Raw genomic sequence first — 16,220 nt, forward strand, 5'->3', positions numbered from 1 at the left:
TCCACACTGATCCTCCACGGCTTCCTTGGTAAAAACTGACACAAAGTATTCTGCCTCCAAGCACGTTGTTTTTTCATTATCCTAAACTGGTCCTCCCATTTGCCTAGTTATCCTCTTACTCCTAAAATATGTATAGAAAGCCTTTGAATTCTCTTTAATCCTACTTGCCAAGGACTTCTTAATGGCCCCTCCTGGCTTCCTTAATTCTGTTCTAGAGTTCTTTTCTAATTATATTAATATTAAATAAATTCATAACTAGTTAGTCATCCTCAGAACAGCGAAAGAATGATTAGGACATTTGATGCCTTTCTCCTTCAATTGGGCTCCCTGACACATCTTCCTCTTTGTCCCTGGTGTTATTGGATTTGTACGGCACCCGATACACTTCCTTGTGTTATATTTAAGGCTTCTGCAGTATTTGATGCCTTAAATCAGCCTGGATGTAATTTCAGAAGTACTATTAGTAGCAAAAGGGCACAGATTTAATAATCACTTTTTAAATTTGTTCACAGGTTGTGGATATTGCTGGCAATAACAGACTCATCCATCTTGGGAGAGAAAATGAGCCTCGGCCGGTTTGGTTGGTCTGGAGTTGCACGCAGGCCAGACTGATTAAACGGCAGATTTCTTTCCCCAGTGGACATTTGAGAGCCAAATGCATTCTTACTTAAAATTGTGGAATTTCATGGTCGGTGTTATTGAGACTAACTTTCTGACTTTTTAAAAATTCAATTACTTGAATTGAAATCCTCATTCCGCAGGGAGAGATCACAGAACAGGAAAACACAGGAGAAGGCCATTGGGTCTATAATGTCTATGCTGTCAAATGATGCCAAATTAACCTGCACACCTGCCTGCATGTGGTCTATGTCCCTCATACCTATGTAAATACCTCTTAAATGTTCCAATCAGTTCTGCTACAGAAAATAAAAACACACATTGATTTGAGCTTGTATCTTTGGATTGTGTCCATTACTACTACACAGTCCTACTGAGCTCTTTTCCCAGCTGAAGAGATGCTTGTTCGGTATACCAACTTGTTGTGATATGCCTTGACAGATACACGGTTAGGAAAGGTTTAGGAATATGGGACTAGCTTCGACGGCTATCTTGATCGGCCTGGAGCACATGGGTTGAAGGACCTGTTTACCTGCTGTACGACTCTGCAGTCCCTGAAAGGGTATAGAAATGGGTCCAGCAGTAAGTTTTGTAGGAACACTGGATATATCAAGGAAATGAGAGATGACCAGGGGTACAGACTCGTGGGAGAGATTTTTATCAAGAATATATAATTATACTTGCTGTGGCTCTCACTCACTCTCCTATACTTACTCTAACTCTCTTACAATCGCACTCACAGTCACACTCTCAACAGTGCATGTGTATATATGTGTGTGTGTCTATTTGTGTAGAATATATACTCTGTGTGTGTGTGTAAATGTGTATGTATATATACAGAGAGAGAGAGATGGATAAATGTGCTGTTATTTCTCCCTATCTCTTGACAAACACAGGCTTCACTATCAATTTTGGACACCAAGAGCCAGGCATCAGTTTGGCGTGTGTGTGTGCGTGCGTGCGTGCTTCAGGGAGCGCCGTTCCAGCCTTGGCTGGGGGTTAAGTGGGCGTGAGGTGTGATGTGCCACAAATGCAGGCACTGGTTCTGAAGTGGTCAGATGGGGCCTGGGTCGGGGATTGTGGGCTGTATCATGGCTTCCAGAGCAGCATGAATATCCTGAGGATTTAGCTCCAATCTGGAGGCGTTTCCTGACTTTAAGGTTTTATTTATTTATTTAATTTTTATTTAAAGGTACACTGGTGGACAGGTCCTTCCAGACTAGTGAGCTGCACCATCCACCGATTTAACCCTATCCTAATCACAGGACAATTTACAATGACCAATTAACCTACTAACCGGTACACCTTTGGACAGTGGGAGGAAACTAGAGCACCCGGAGGAAACCCACATGTTCATGGGGAGGACATACAAACTTCTTACGGAGGGCACCGGGATTGATACCCCAGTTGTAATAGCATCACACTAACTGCTGTGTTACCATGCCCAACCTTCACCTCAAAGTCATTGAATAGTCTGGGACAACTCCTCATGACCCCACTTAAGGAATTAGTGTTGTATGGTTCATTTCTTTATACAGAGTGGTACGTGCCTGGAAGAAGCTGCTGAGGGGAAGTGCTGGAAGCAGGTGTGATGGCATTACGTAGACCTGTGAGTGAGATTCAGACTCACGTGCCTTGCATGCGTTAACAACCGTGCGCTGGGGCAGCCCGCAAGTGTTGTCACACATTCCGGCACCACAATGGTCAGCAGAACAGCAGCAAAGCAGGCCTCTTTCCCGACGTGCAGCCTCCAGCCACAGGATGGGCTTCCTCCGTGCCACCTGTCCCTGGCTTTGGATTCTCACTCTTGCAGTTGTCGGTGTTCCAGGTTCTATCCCTGGCCCAGACTTGCAGACATCAGGCCGCTGACCCTTGGACAAGCTGGCTTGTGGCTTCGGCTTTGGGCTCCTAATTCTGGACTCTGTTCTCTGGTCTTTGACCTTTAGACTTTTACCTCCTAACGCACTGAGCTCTGGACTTTGACCTTCAGCTTTGCCCTCTGAGGTTCGCTGATCTCTGGGTATCAGTCCCTGGACTTACTGATCTCAGATTACATCCACAGGCATCGGCCCCAGGATTTGCTGATTTAACTTCAGGGTTAGTGGGCAGGGCAGAGTATTCCTCAGTTTTTAAAAATTATTTTAATAGTTAAACCCTAAATGATTTCACCCATAGAAATGTAAATAATGTGTGATGAGTTCACTTTGGGTGGTGTCACGAATGCTGTTGTTATAAAGAACAAAACATAACCAGCTTGGGAGTGAATGGGAGCATTACATAAGTTCCACACATTCTAGTAAAGCAGAGTTCCAAGCTGCCAAGCTAATAAGAAAGCAATGAAGCAAATAGTTTCTTTCTCCAAGGGCTGTGTGTCATGCAAAACTCTGTCCCTCAAAGGCAGGCGGAAGCCAAGGCTTCAGTATTTTAGATTCTTCGTAACTTACTTACGGACTGCCTGTCACGTTGCTGGCATTTATGGTAGAAATGAAGGTCTTCCATCTCTGGCAGCATCCAGGGCTTCCTTTATCATGTCAAAAGCTTCCTCTCGGTTTTCACTACTGTCTGTTATGCAAATCCCAGGTGGAGACTCAGGAATATTGGCACACTCAGAGGTAGAAGGATTCTACCTTGCTTTTTCCGTAGCAATTTTGTTTTACTAGTCAGGTTGGTCAGCCCTGAGCTGAACCCCTGAACCTGGAGGACCAGTGGACCACTCTTAACCTGTTCACTACTCTTTGACCTGTTTGGCATGGATGACCCTACCAAGAGCCTACCGATATAGCTCACCGGGTCATTGAGGCACGCAAGCCTCCAAACCCAACAACAAGGTGGTGGCCCTCTTGGACGATTCTTAATAAGCGTGGATATGAAAGGTTGCTGCAGGGAATTCAGAGTTGAACTGAGTCAGATCAACTGTGAATTTATGGCATGGTGAATGAGGCCAGAGGGGCCAAATGGCCTACTTCAGTTCCTAAATTGTCTGTTTATAAATGGGAGTAGATGATCTATTTTCAGATTCTTAATGGAGGGGTAAGTATTGCCCGGTCACTGTGGCAAGCTCTGAATTAATGTCATTGTTCATTTTCCTGATAACTGTTTGAAATAATATCGTTGAATTGGTGCCTACAGGAATCTCTGGATAGTGTTTGTTTGTTCTATAGGACGAAGAACCATTTTGTACCACTCTCTATCAATCAGCCATCCAGCACAGAGGAGGAACAGTACATTGGCACCACCTCTGCCCCCAAGGTTAGCAGGAAGCTGTGGGGTGGGGTGGGGTGTTGCAGGTGATTGATTAGATCTTTACATTTGATTAATAATTGGTCACTATTAATTTCCCTTGATGTGTGTGGCTGAGGGGTAGCCTCTGAAGGAGTTGATGTGAATATGGGGTGATTCAGTTGAGATTAGTTTTGGTTTGGTACTGGTTTATCATTGTCACATGTACTGAGATGCTTGTGTTTTGTGTACCGTTAACATAGATCATAAAAATATTAATATCAGAATTGGAATCAGGTTTAAGATTACCAGCATATATAATGAAATTTGTTAACTTTGCAGCAGCAATACAATACACACTAATAGAAAAGATTGTGAATTACACTCGGTATGTAGGTTTTCGCAAATAAAACGGCGGAGGTGTTTCAGAAAGGCCATGGCAACTCACTTATTGAACACCAAATAACTGAACAGAAAGTGCACTAAAAACCCTTTACATAATCACGTCATGACATCAGACCAGCCTCTTAAAGTGAAACCCCAACTCAATGTCGGTGGTTGTGAATTCTCTATGCTTCCACCATTTACGTTACCTTATGAGTATATAGATATTGTGATGCCCTGGTGGGGGGCAACAACCCACACCTGCATTTCTAATGACCAGTACTGTTTATTGTTCTTGCGTTAAAATGCTTTTGTGGGACTATGGTGGGAAGTTCCAGTTAATTTATTGTTACATTTTAGCTTGGATCATACAGTTATTTGCTTGTGTATCTGTGGGTCACCCTGACTGTATCCAGGGTGTGTGATGGTCACCTCCCCTGTCGGTGTGAGACTGGTTGGGTTCACTCTGTGGGTCTCGGTGCCTGGTCTGTTTCGTGTCTATCACAATAAAACCGTTGTTGAATTAACGAGCTTCCTTGTCTGTCATTATGGACCAAATGCTTGCCACATTGGTGTCAGGAGAAGGATGCGAGATCGACGACGAGATTGAAGACCTACAATGTTGGATAGAGTGCCTTAAGACCTGGGGGCTAAGATGAGGGACCATGCCTCCCCTGCACCCACGGGCAGGGCTCATGAAGACGAGACCCGGAGGGAGGACCTGGGAACCGAGCCTTGTGCCTTCCCGGGAGCCCCGACGGTGTGAGCATACCCAGTGAGTCCAACCAGGTGGACAGAGTGGAGTGCATCACTGGCGTCCGTAGTGACCTACACTGGAGAACCCAAGACGCCATAGCCATGGGGGATGGGCATCATGGCAGATGCAGCCGGAGCACGAAGATCACTGGGCCTCAACGATTTAGCGCCACAAAGTCCACACTGAAGCTCCCCAGATACGATGGTACCAGCCGCCTGGAGCCTCAGCTATAGCACAACAGGTGGAGCCCCATTGAGACAGACTTCCTTTGCCCTGGCACTGGGAGGAGATGCCCTGCGGGCCCTCCTCGACCTTACACTGGCAGAGCAGTGTGACTACAGGGCCCTCACAGTGGCTATGGAACGGCATTTCGAGCAGAGGGCAAGTACTGTGAGGCAGACGGCGTTGTATGGGAGGAAGTCTGGGGCATTGGCAGATGACCTTTGCCACCATCCGTTCCCTCCCGTGACCCAGGAAGAACTTGCCCTCCATCCCTTTGTAAAGGCCTTCGGCAGCACGTTCGCTTGACATCACCATCGTCGCTGGACGAGGTGGAGAGGGCAGAAGCAATTTCAGCCCCCCAAGGTGTTTCAGCGTCACCCCGCACACCGCGAGCCCGGGCTTGTGTCACTGAGGGTGAGGACGAAACTGATGAGGAGCCAATGAGACCAGTCCGACCAGTGTCACGCCGACCCTGCCAGTGGCCACGAAATGACCTTTGCTACCGGTGCAGTGAGGCAGGTCATTTGGCCTGGGACTGCCCCACACCACAGCTCAGAGCAGCCTTCGGGAATCGGGCCGCGCCACCCGAAACCTCCAGCAGAATCCCTCTGGAGGGCCATTTCGGTGAAGAGCAAGGTTTATACGTGGACTGCGTTGGGGAGGAGGGCGTCAGATGCCATGCGTTGGTGGACACAGGGTCAACCATCACTATCATCCATCCCGGTGTTCTCCCCAACACAGACCAGCATCCCCGCCTAGGTGGACAATGACGGTGGCCCAGCTGGCTGCCGTCACTAGTGACTGTGCAGCGATGAGAGAGAAGAGGAGGCTGCTGACATCTGAGTGTCCTACATCATTGGCCTGGACCTGCTGCCCTGCTGGGGGGCCCGTGTGGATGTTTTGGGGGCAACACTCTACCTTGGTACTGAAGCCGTGACTCTCCGGCAGGGCAGCTCCAGGAAGCTGTCCCAGTGGGAGCAGCAACCACCGCGAGTTTCACAGCGGCCCGGGGCAGTGCACTACACTTGACAGCGGCCCAACGCAACTCAGCTGAACCACGGGCAAGGGACGATGACAGCCAGCGACAGCTTCCCCATCGTGGATCACGAGCAACTGCACAGTGAGCAGGTGAGCGATCCCACGTTGGCCTGGGTGGGGGAGCGGCTGAATGTGGGATGACAGCCAGAGTGGGCCATGGACCCAGAGTCCAAGGCCCTTTACTCGCAGTGGGGAATGCTGGAGGTCAGGGACAGGCAGCAGTTGTCTGGTGGTGACAGACATCTGCAGTTAGTGGTCCTCTGGGGACTCGGCGCTACAGTGCTGTCGATGCATGGGCTGGTGGGGGCCAGCCATCTCAGAGTTGCAAAGACGTTGGGCAGGCTTCACGAACGCTTCAACTGGCCTTGGTACTAGCCCAGCTGTTCATGCACCGCCATGACGCTTCCACATCCCGGATGGGGCCGGGCCGCCAGTCTAGGGCGCTGATGCAGGTGGGGCCCTAGTATGGGTCTGCTGCCCCTCCCGGAGGAAGGGACTATCCCCCAGACTGGGAAGCCATTGGAAGGGGCCGGGAGGGGTGCTCGACTGTGTCTCCGATGGGCTTGTATACACTGGAATTTAGAAGGATGAAAGGGGATCTGATTGAAACATATAAGATTATTAAGGGATTGGACACACTGGATGCATTCAAGAGAGAGTTAGATAGAGCTCTTATAGATAGCAGGGTCAGGGGATATGGGGAGAGAGCAGGAACGGGGTACTGATTGTGTATGATTAGCCATGATCACAGTGAATGGCGGTGCTGGCTAGAAGGGCCGAATAGCCTACTCCTGCACCTACTGTCTATTGTCTATATCGATTCCGGTTGCCTGGGTGGCGAAAGGCAGTCAAGTTGCACCGGGACCAGCTGGTACCGTGTCAGCCTTGGCCACCGCTGAGCCAGCGAGGCTCCAAGAAGGAAGTGACTCTCCTGGTGCCCGTTCAAACAGGTGGAGGTGTTGATGCCCACTGGAACTTTAGGACTTTGCTGTGGACTCTGGGGTTGCCGGGGGCGGCTGACCCCTTGGGTGGGGAGAGGGTGGTCAACCAGTACTGTTTATTGTTCTTGTGTTAAAATGCTTTTGTGGGACTATGGTGGGAAGTTCTAGTTCATTTATTGTTACATTTTAGCTTGGGTTATAAAGTTTTCCACTTGAGTATTTGTGGGTCACCCTAAGTGTAACCAGAGTGTGTGATGGTCTCCTCCCACCCCTGCGTGAGACGGGTTGGGTTCACTCTCCGCTCTCCTGGTCGTGGTGCCCGGTCTGTTTTGTGTATATCACAATATAACGGTTGCTGAGTTAACAAGCTTCCTCGCCTGTCATTGTGGACCCAAATGCTCACCACGATATATTAAGTAGTTAAATAAGTAATGAGATCGTGTTCATGGGTTCAATGCGCATTCAGAAATCAGATGGCAGAGGGAAGAAGCTGTTTCTGAATCACTGAGTGTGTGCCTTCAGCTTCGGTACCTCCTTCCCGATGGTAACAGTGAGAACAATATGTAAATTGCGAACAGGACAACACGTTACTCTGAGTGTTTTGATGTATACATGCCAAATAAACTTGAATCTTGTACACTGAGAAAGCAGTGTAGCATGAGCTTTTATCGTTACAGAGAAAGTGCAGTTCAGGTAGACAAAGTGCAAAGGTCAGGGCAGACTGGGAGATTAACTTTTCATTTTAATCTGCTTGAGAGTTTGGCAGTGGGTTTGCACTGCAGCCTGGTGGTATGTTCTCTCTGTTGGTTTGTGCTGTATCTTCTGCCCATCGGTAGAGGGAGAAGAAAGAACTAAAGTGCCAGAGAGGCTCCTTGATTATGCCGAGCACTCTCCAGAGACGGTGGGAAGTGAAGACAAAGTCATTGGAGGAGGAGGTTGGTTTGAGGGATGAACTCCTCTGCATTCACAACTGCTGCTTCTTACACTCTTGGACTGAGCAGAATAGTGCATACAATATACTGGAGGAAGTCGGGCAGTTTCTATGGAAAGGAATAAACAGCTGGCGTATTGGGCCGAGACCCTTTACAAGGACTGGCAAGCAAGGGAGGGGATGCCATAATAAAAAGGTGGGGGAAGGGGAAGGAGTACTTTTTTTTGAGACATTGTAAGAGTTGTTACTTCGATGTACCTGTGTTATTTTTGAATAATAATAAAAAGATTTGAAAAGAAAAAGGTGGGGGAAGGGGAAGGAGTACAAGCTGGAAGGCGATAGGTAAAGCCAAGTGGGTGGGAGAGGGGAGATGATATGAGAGGCTGGAAGGTGATGGGTGGAAAAAGAAAAGGACTGGAGAAGAAGGGATCTGATCAGAGAGGAGGAAGCAAAGGAGGAGGGGCACTGGGGGGAGGCAATAAGCCGGCAAGGAGAAGAGGAGGCAAGGGGGAGTCAGAGTGGGGAACAGAAGAAAGGGAAGTGGGAGGGTGAAAAATTACTGGAAGTTAGAGGAATTGATGCCCATGTTGGACACTAGCCATACAGAATTCCCCAAACTGGAAGTGGTCCTATCATGAACATTGTGGACAAGGCAGATTCAGGTTCTGATTTATTAATACATGTACAGTACATCGAAACATACAGTCAAGTGTGCTGTCTGTGTGAACAACCAATGCTTCCGAAAATGTGCTGGAAGCAGCTCACATCCTGGCGCAAGTATAGCCTGCCTACTAGGCCTGGCAGTGGGCATATCAAACTGTGGTGCATATGAATTGATGCTCTGTATGGTACATCAATAAAAAATCAGTGAGGGACATTGGGGCCATGCCAAATTTCCTCAGCCTGCTGAGGAAAGAGAGGCATTGGCGTAGATGCTTGACGGTTGTCATGGACTTGATAAGGCTCTCAGACTGTAGTTATTTGTTAATACATATTAGCAAAGTATGTACATTAAGCTATGATGATTAACATGCATTGTAATTGACTGTACTGGTAATCAGTTGGTAAATTTAAGCATGGTTTGCTTTGAATAGAAAGGACATTTTCACTGTAATATTGGCTGCTACTGCATGTTCTTGAGCAGATGACTGTTTCCATTCTGCATCCAACCTGAGTAGAGGCCTTCCAGACATGATGGCAGTAAAGTGCTTAGGGCTGCTTCTGATTAAGTTCAAGTTTATTGTCATTCGGCCGTATAGGTGTATACTGGCAAACAAAACAATGTTCCTCTGGACCAAAGTGCACAACACAGTACATATAACTGCCACACAACACAGAAGGTATAATATAATGTAAATGGTAAGACTATTGGCAGTGTGGAGGATCTGACAGATCTTGGGGTCTGTGTCGATAGGGCACTTGAAGCTGTTGCACACGTTGACAGTGTTGTTAAGAAGGCATATGGTGTGTTGGCATTCATCAACCGTGGAATTGAGTTCAAGAGCCGTGAGGTAATGTTACAGCTAAATAAGACCTTGTTTAGATCACAGTTGGGAGTATTGTGTTCAGTTCTGGTCACCTCATTACAGGAAGGATGTGGATACTATAGAGAGAGTGCAGAGGAGATCTACAAGGATGGTGCCTGAATTGGAGGATGTAACTTATGAGAATAGGTTGAGTGTACTTGGCCTTTTCTCCTTGGAGCGACGGAGGATGAGAGGTGACTTGATAGAGGTGTATAAAATGATGAGGGGCATTGATCATTTTGAATAGCCAGAGGCTTTTTCCCAGGGCTGAAATGGCTAACGCGAGGGGGCATAGTTTTAAGATGCTTGGAAATAGTATGTGAGGGTGTCAGGGGTAAGTTTTTCACACAGAGAGGGAGTGTGTGGAATGCACTGCCGGTGGCGGTGGAGGAAGCGGATACAATAGGGTCTTTTAAGAGCCTCTTAGATAGGAACATGGAGCTTAGAAAAATAGGGGGCTATGCGCTAGGGAAATTCGAGTGGTTAGTAGGTAAATTGGTCATTGTAAATTGTCCTGCACTTTGGCTAGGTGGGTGGCTGGGAGGGGCAACTCGTTGTGCTGGAAGGGCCTGTTTCACACTAACTCTACATAAACAAAACAATAAGGTGCATTTGCAACACAAATGAAAAAAGTAAACAATACATATGTTACTGGCACCTCATGTGTGATGAGACCTGGCTGGAATGTGACAAGGCTGACATTTTCCAGGGCTTGTTTCCTTTCTGTAGGGCGGAGTTACACTCATGGAGAGGAGTGGCATTGCCTCCTCGAGCAGATTACTTTGCTTCTGCCCGTGTTCAAAGCAAACCGATACTAATCCATCCGGGGCTGAAACCTAGTTCGAAACATAAACTCAGAAGGAAGCTGACGTTTGGACTGAGGCCAGATTTGCTTTCACTGTGACAGCTTGTTTTGACCATTTGTGACCTAGATTTGTCAGACTAAATACCATGTGAAATTTATTTCAGGGAACAGTGAAGGCTTGAGCCACCACCCTTTTGGGTGAGATGAACAATGTACTATGGAGGAGTACATATGTCTATGGAGGAGTACTGCGAAGGTGGGGAGGGGAGGGGAGGTGGGCAAATTCTATGCGATGAAAACACCGCAGTAGCACAGTTTGAAGTTCAGCCAGTTGTGAAGGAAGTTGGGCAGGACAAAGATGCAGCAGATCATAGGGTTGTCGAATCATAGAGCTAAATGGCATGGGAACAGGCTATTCGGCCCAACTGGTCCATGCTGACCTAGTTGCCTAACTAAGCTAAACCCATTTACCCATAAACACAAGAGATTCTGCAGACGATGGAAATTCAGAGTAACAGACACAAGGTATTAATGGAGCTCAGCAGGTCAGGCAGCCGTCAATGGAGATTAATAAAGTGATGACGTTTTGGGCTGAGACCTTTAATCAAGACAACGGAATCCTGATGAAGGATCTTGGCCTCTCCATTGGTGCTCTCTGACCTGCTGAGTTCCATTAAGATCTTGTGTGTATTATGCTGGATTTCCAGCATCTACAGAATCTCTTGTTTATAATCAGATTAGTCTTAATTTATTTTCTCGGCTGACGGTTCATAGTGTTTTCAGTCTGTTGTAGGATCAGCTGAACTGGAGCTGCCATCCTCCTGTCCTTGACAGCACCGTGCTCAAGATCACATTACATTTCTTTGCTCTGGGCTTATAATGTTCAAGGTCCTGTCTTATGACATCATCGGCGACCTCATGCTTCCAGCCTCATTGTGTCCAGTAGAGTGGAAGGGTGACTTGTGTCAACAAGCGTGTCCTTCAAATAGATGCACTTTCCAAGAAAGCACTGCAGCATGCAAATGTGTTTTGCTTGATTTGATGGCAATCAAAGAGAGCGATTCAAAGCTTGACATCGTTACTGAGGCAGAAACAGATAACCAACAGGAGATACCAAGAAATGGATGTGGTTATCGACAACTCAGCTGAGGTGGGCCAGTTACCCTTAAACCTGTTCTGTCACTCAGTTAGATTGTACGTGATTCTGTTTCTCAATTTCATTGGCATATCCTGGTTTCATAGTCCTATCATTATAAAATTATCCCTTAAAATATCAGAGAAAACTTGCAAGGATGTTAGTGGGACCTGAGTTATAGGGAAAAACTGGATAGGTTAGGACTTTATTCCCTGAAGCGTAGGAGAATGAGGGGGAGATTTGATAGAGGTAGACAAAATTATGAGGGGTATACATAGGGTAAGTTCAAGCATGTTTTTTTTTCCACTGAGATTGAGACTAGATTAAGGATGAAGAGGTGAAATATTTAAGGGAGACCTTCTTCACTTAGAGGGTGGTGAGCATGGGGACCGGACTGCCAACAGAAGTGGTGGATGTGGGTTCAGTTGCAACATTTAAGAGAAGTTTGGATAAGTACATGGATGGGAGGGTTATGGAGAGCTATGGTCAATGGGATGAAGCGGAATAACAGTTCAGTACAGACTAGATGGGCTGAATAGCCTGCTTCTGTTATGTAGTACTTTATCATTTGATGTACAACTTGTTCTAGATTCCTACTATTGCTTGAGTGAAGGAATACTTCCTGACACTACTCTTGAATATTCAGCTGAAGCCCGCTCACCTTGGCTAGACATAAATTCTTGCATTCTTCTGTTGCATTTCTTGGGAATCTCTAGACCAAATTAAAGTGGAATTTATTGTCGCATGCACAAGTACGGTGAGATACAGGTACAGTGAAAAACCTGCAGCAGCATCACATCCATGATGACACAGACAATACACAGAGCATAACTATACATTAGTTATACATAAATTACATAAGACAGTGAAGAAAGCATAAACAAGACATTGGTAGTGGATAATGTTTAAAACAGTGAGCAGCATTTTCAGGGAAGTGCATCAAGGATCAAATTTGTTTACCATATACTCTAGAGATTGTTGTGTATGAAAATCTCAGGCAATCATCAGTTTCTGAGACCCCATCTGACACCAGCAGTCATTCCATGGTCAAAGTCACTTAGATCACATTTCTTCTCCATTCTGATGTTTGATCTGAACAACTGAACCTCTCGACCATGGATGTGTGCTTTTATGCTTTGAGTTACTGCCACATGATTGGCTAATTGGGTAATGTGTTAATGAGCAGATGTACAGGGGTATCTAATTAAGTTACTACTGAGTGTACGCTGCCCTGTCATTGAAGAAACTTCTCTCAGTCCCGAATGGTTGACCACTTTTTTCATGTGTGATGTGGCTTTGACAATGTTCAGGAGAATGTTCAGTAAAGTTGTTTTTCTGTCAACCAAAAATTTTGTAGCTGGTAGAAGTAGGTCTTATTCTTATGAACTCCAGAGAATATAAGACCAGTCCCTGAGGCACAGTAAATTGCATCTCTGCAATCTAGGGTGCCCGTGAACTCTTTCTGTTCCAAATGCAAACTTATGTGGAGGGACCAGAATTGTAAACATCATTCCCGAAGCAGTCTTATAAAGACGCTGCCTAATGCCAGGAAAGAAGTCTTCACTTAGTGATGGAGTTGTGAATTAAGTGGGCGGTATTACGTGCCTCTGTGCATTTTCAAGGTATCTACGCACTTGCAGTGAAGAGGATATACAGGCAGATCCTGGGATCCATTCCTGAGAATAGTCTGTAATCTGATTTCTCCGTCTGTTTTCTGTGGTGGCCCATATTGCATCACTCAGGGAAGATTGTCAGTATGGACCAGTTGGGATGAAAGGCCTGTTTCCATGCTGTATGACTCCACATACATACAAATTCTCTCAGTTCATTGGATGTTCACTCTTTAACACTGAACCTTCCAGTTTAAGATGGCGCTGCTGAACGTGGGTGACAGCTTACTGGTGGTTCTCAAAGCAAGAAATTTGAGTAAATAACACTTTTAATATGGAAAATTCTGGCCAACGATCACTGCAAAAGCAAGGCTGATCCAAAGGTCGGGGTGTGTTGGTGCAAGACGGCTGGAGCGAGGTCAAGGCGTTTTCCAGGAGAAGATGGAGTCAGTTGGAGTTGGAATTGGAGACATAGTTGAACCAAGAGAAGTGGCGAAAAACTGAAGCGGAGCTGTTTCAGAACCTGTCCACCTAAACCAGGAGCGAGCTTTGATCCATCTAAGTGCCGTGCTGATTTGGAAAGGTCTCGTATGGGCCAGAAGCGGCCCAAAGTGTGTCACTGCAGTGGAGCCTGGGCCTAAGTTTGGGGAACCACCCGTTGCTTGGACAAGTTAAACGCCAGGCCAGATGGACTGAAAAGGCAAGATTTCGGGACCGGTGGCAAGGGTGGAGCCGGTTCTGCTCCGTGACGTGTTACTCTGCACTCCTCGACACCGAGGTTGTATCATACCCTGGCAGGTCTGGGGTTAGTGCCTGTGAGCTTTGTGGTGATTGGCCTCTGTCTGATGGACTGACGCTGAGACTGTGGGCCCGCTCTGGCTGTTCCAGCTCTGGCTTCAGGTTTATGGACTCAATTTCTTTCGGAATCTGCTGATGCTTGCTTTATTGCATGGATCATTTGATTTGTTTTTTTTTCCCTCTTTGCTCATTGGATATGATTTTTCAAATTTTCTTTTTGGTTTTTTGGTTTCTTGTTTTGTGGCTGCCCATTAAGTGGATGATTTTCAAAGTTGTAAAATTTTTACATAATTTGACAATAAAATGTACTTTGAACTTTGTATATAATTAAACCAATGGTATTGGTATTCTATCCAGCCATTAGTGAATACTATGATATGCTGTATATTATTATTTATGAAAAATGCTTTAACAGTGTACGGGAGAATCTGTGTAAAGTCAGATTTCTGTCAGGTTACTTGTAACCCGGGGAGGCTGTGCAATGCTTCTAAAGATGAATGATTAGCTTTAATTTTCACATGTACAGCGGCACTTACAGTCAAGTGCATTGTTTGCCTCAAATTAAATCAGTGAGAATTATGCCGGATGCATTTTCCGTAGCTTCCACCATCCTCAACGGGATCCTCCTATCAAACTTATTTTTATCTCTGTTCTCCACACCCCCCCCCCACCCCATGTTCCACTTAAAGATCCTGATGAAGTCTCAGCCTAAAACATCAGATCGCTATTTTCCTCTCCTTGGATCCTCCCTGACCTGTTAAGTTCATCCAGAATTTTATGTGTCTTGCTCAGGATTGTGCTGGGCAGCCTGGCAATGTTGCCACGCTCCTGGCACCAGTATAGCACGCTCACAACTCACTAACCCCGGCCATAACACCTTTGGGATGTGGGAGGAAACCAGAGCGCCCGCAGGAAGCCCATGTGGTTACAGGGAGAATGTACAAACTCTTCACAGACAGTGGTGGGAATTGAACCACAATCTTACAGCTAGCACAGTAATAGTGTTACGATAACCACAATGCTACCGTGCCATCCTGTTAGATACATTGATGTAATAACAATGGGGTATACTAGAATGTAACCCGTATGGTGTAGGTACAGTATGTGCATTTTATGGATATGGGGTGAGTTGGAGCTGCCCCCACCCCCCACCAGTGTTTGTTCAGTAGAAGACAAGGTCTATGGTGGTCGCCTGAAGATTTCAATGCACTCAGTGCCTGTGCTATATGTATATATATATATTTTTATTGCATAGTTATATTTTACTGATAACCTATTTGTGCTTGCTATCTTGTGTTTGTGAGAACTAGGCCTCAAGCTGTGGTGTTGCTGGTTTACAGCCGCCAGGGGAGAGGCGTCTGATCCGGTGCGCTGCTCTGGGGGCAGTGTGGCGTGGCATCCAGGCTGGAGTTGGTGCTTGTCCAACCCCCCGCTGTTCCCTCGGCAGAAGACAAGCTGTATTGTGGTCGTCGGCACTGGATGGCTTGTGTTCGGACTCTTTATTGTGTGGCCGTATCTGTCTACATTAGGCATGCTGTGTGGGCTTTGTGCTATGTGCGACTGTTGGTAACTGTGTTTTGCACCCTGGCTCAGAGTAACCCTGTCTCGTTTGGCTGTGTTCGTGAGTACAGTCAGCCCTCCTTATCTGCGGGTTCCGCATGCGCAGATTCAACCAACCGTGGATCGGGAAAACCCGGAAGTTCTCTCTTCAGCACTCGTTGTTTGAGCATTGTTTGCCTCGCGTCCTGTGTTGCGAGCGAGAGGAAGGAGCTTAAGGCTAGTAAGGGATCGCTGGCTAGCTATGTAAAGCGCTACAACCTCAAGAACGTAAAGATCACGAGAGAATCTGGATCAGCTGATGCCAAGACGGCATCAGTGTTCCCAGAAGAGCTACGATGGTTCAGTACTGAACATGTACAGACCTTTTTTTCTTGTCATTATTCCCTAAACAATACAGTATAACAACTATTTACATAGCATTTATATCGTATTAGGTATTATAAATAATCTAGAGATGATTTAAAGTATACGGGAAGATGTGCGTAGGCTATATGCAAATACTATGCCATTTTATATAAGGGAATTGAACATCCAAGTTTTTTGGTATCTGCGGGGGGGGGGGGGGGGTGTTCGCGGAACCAATCCCTCACGGAAAAGGAGGGCCAACTGTATTCACGTATAGTTGAATGACAAACTTGAATTGAATTGAATTTTGATCTCAAGTGATGTAAGACTT

The 16,220-nt window shown here is 46.4% G+C and overlaps 1 protein-coding gene across 4 annotated transcripts in view; it reads left to right on the forward strand.

The window, feature by feature from the left end:
• The window catches only part of LOC132379066 (protein ERGIC-53-like), a 108,104-nt gene that overhangs the window by 74,123 nt on the left and 17,761 nt on the right, over positions 1 to 16,220 (forward strand). For 2 of the 4 annotated variants that reach the window (XM_059946590.1, XM_059946591.1), the window contains exon 11: positions 3,780 to 3,867. The exons of 1 other annotated variant lie outside the window; for it this stretch is intronic. In XM_059946590.1, coding sequence (XP_059802573.1) covers positions 3,780 to 3,867 — 88 coding nt within the window. Of the gene's footprint in view, positions 1 to 512; positions 904 to 3,779; positions 3,868 to 16,220 lie in introns of those variants that run through there. One more of the 4 variants, XM_059946592.1, reaches the window with a different exon arrangement.

This window comes from Hypanus sabinus, chromosome 21, assembly GCF_030144855.1.
Source record: "Hypanus sabinus isolate sHypSab1 chromosome 21, sHypSab1.hap1, whole genome shotgun sequence".
Taxonomy (NCBI): Eukaryota; Metazoa; Chordata; class Chondrichthyes; order Myliobatiformes; family Dasyatidae; genus Hypanus; species Hypanus sabinus.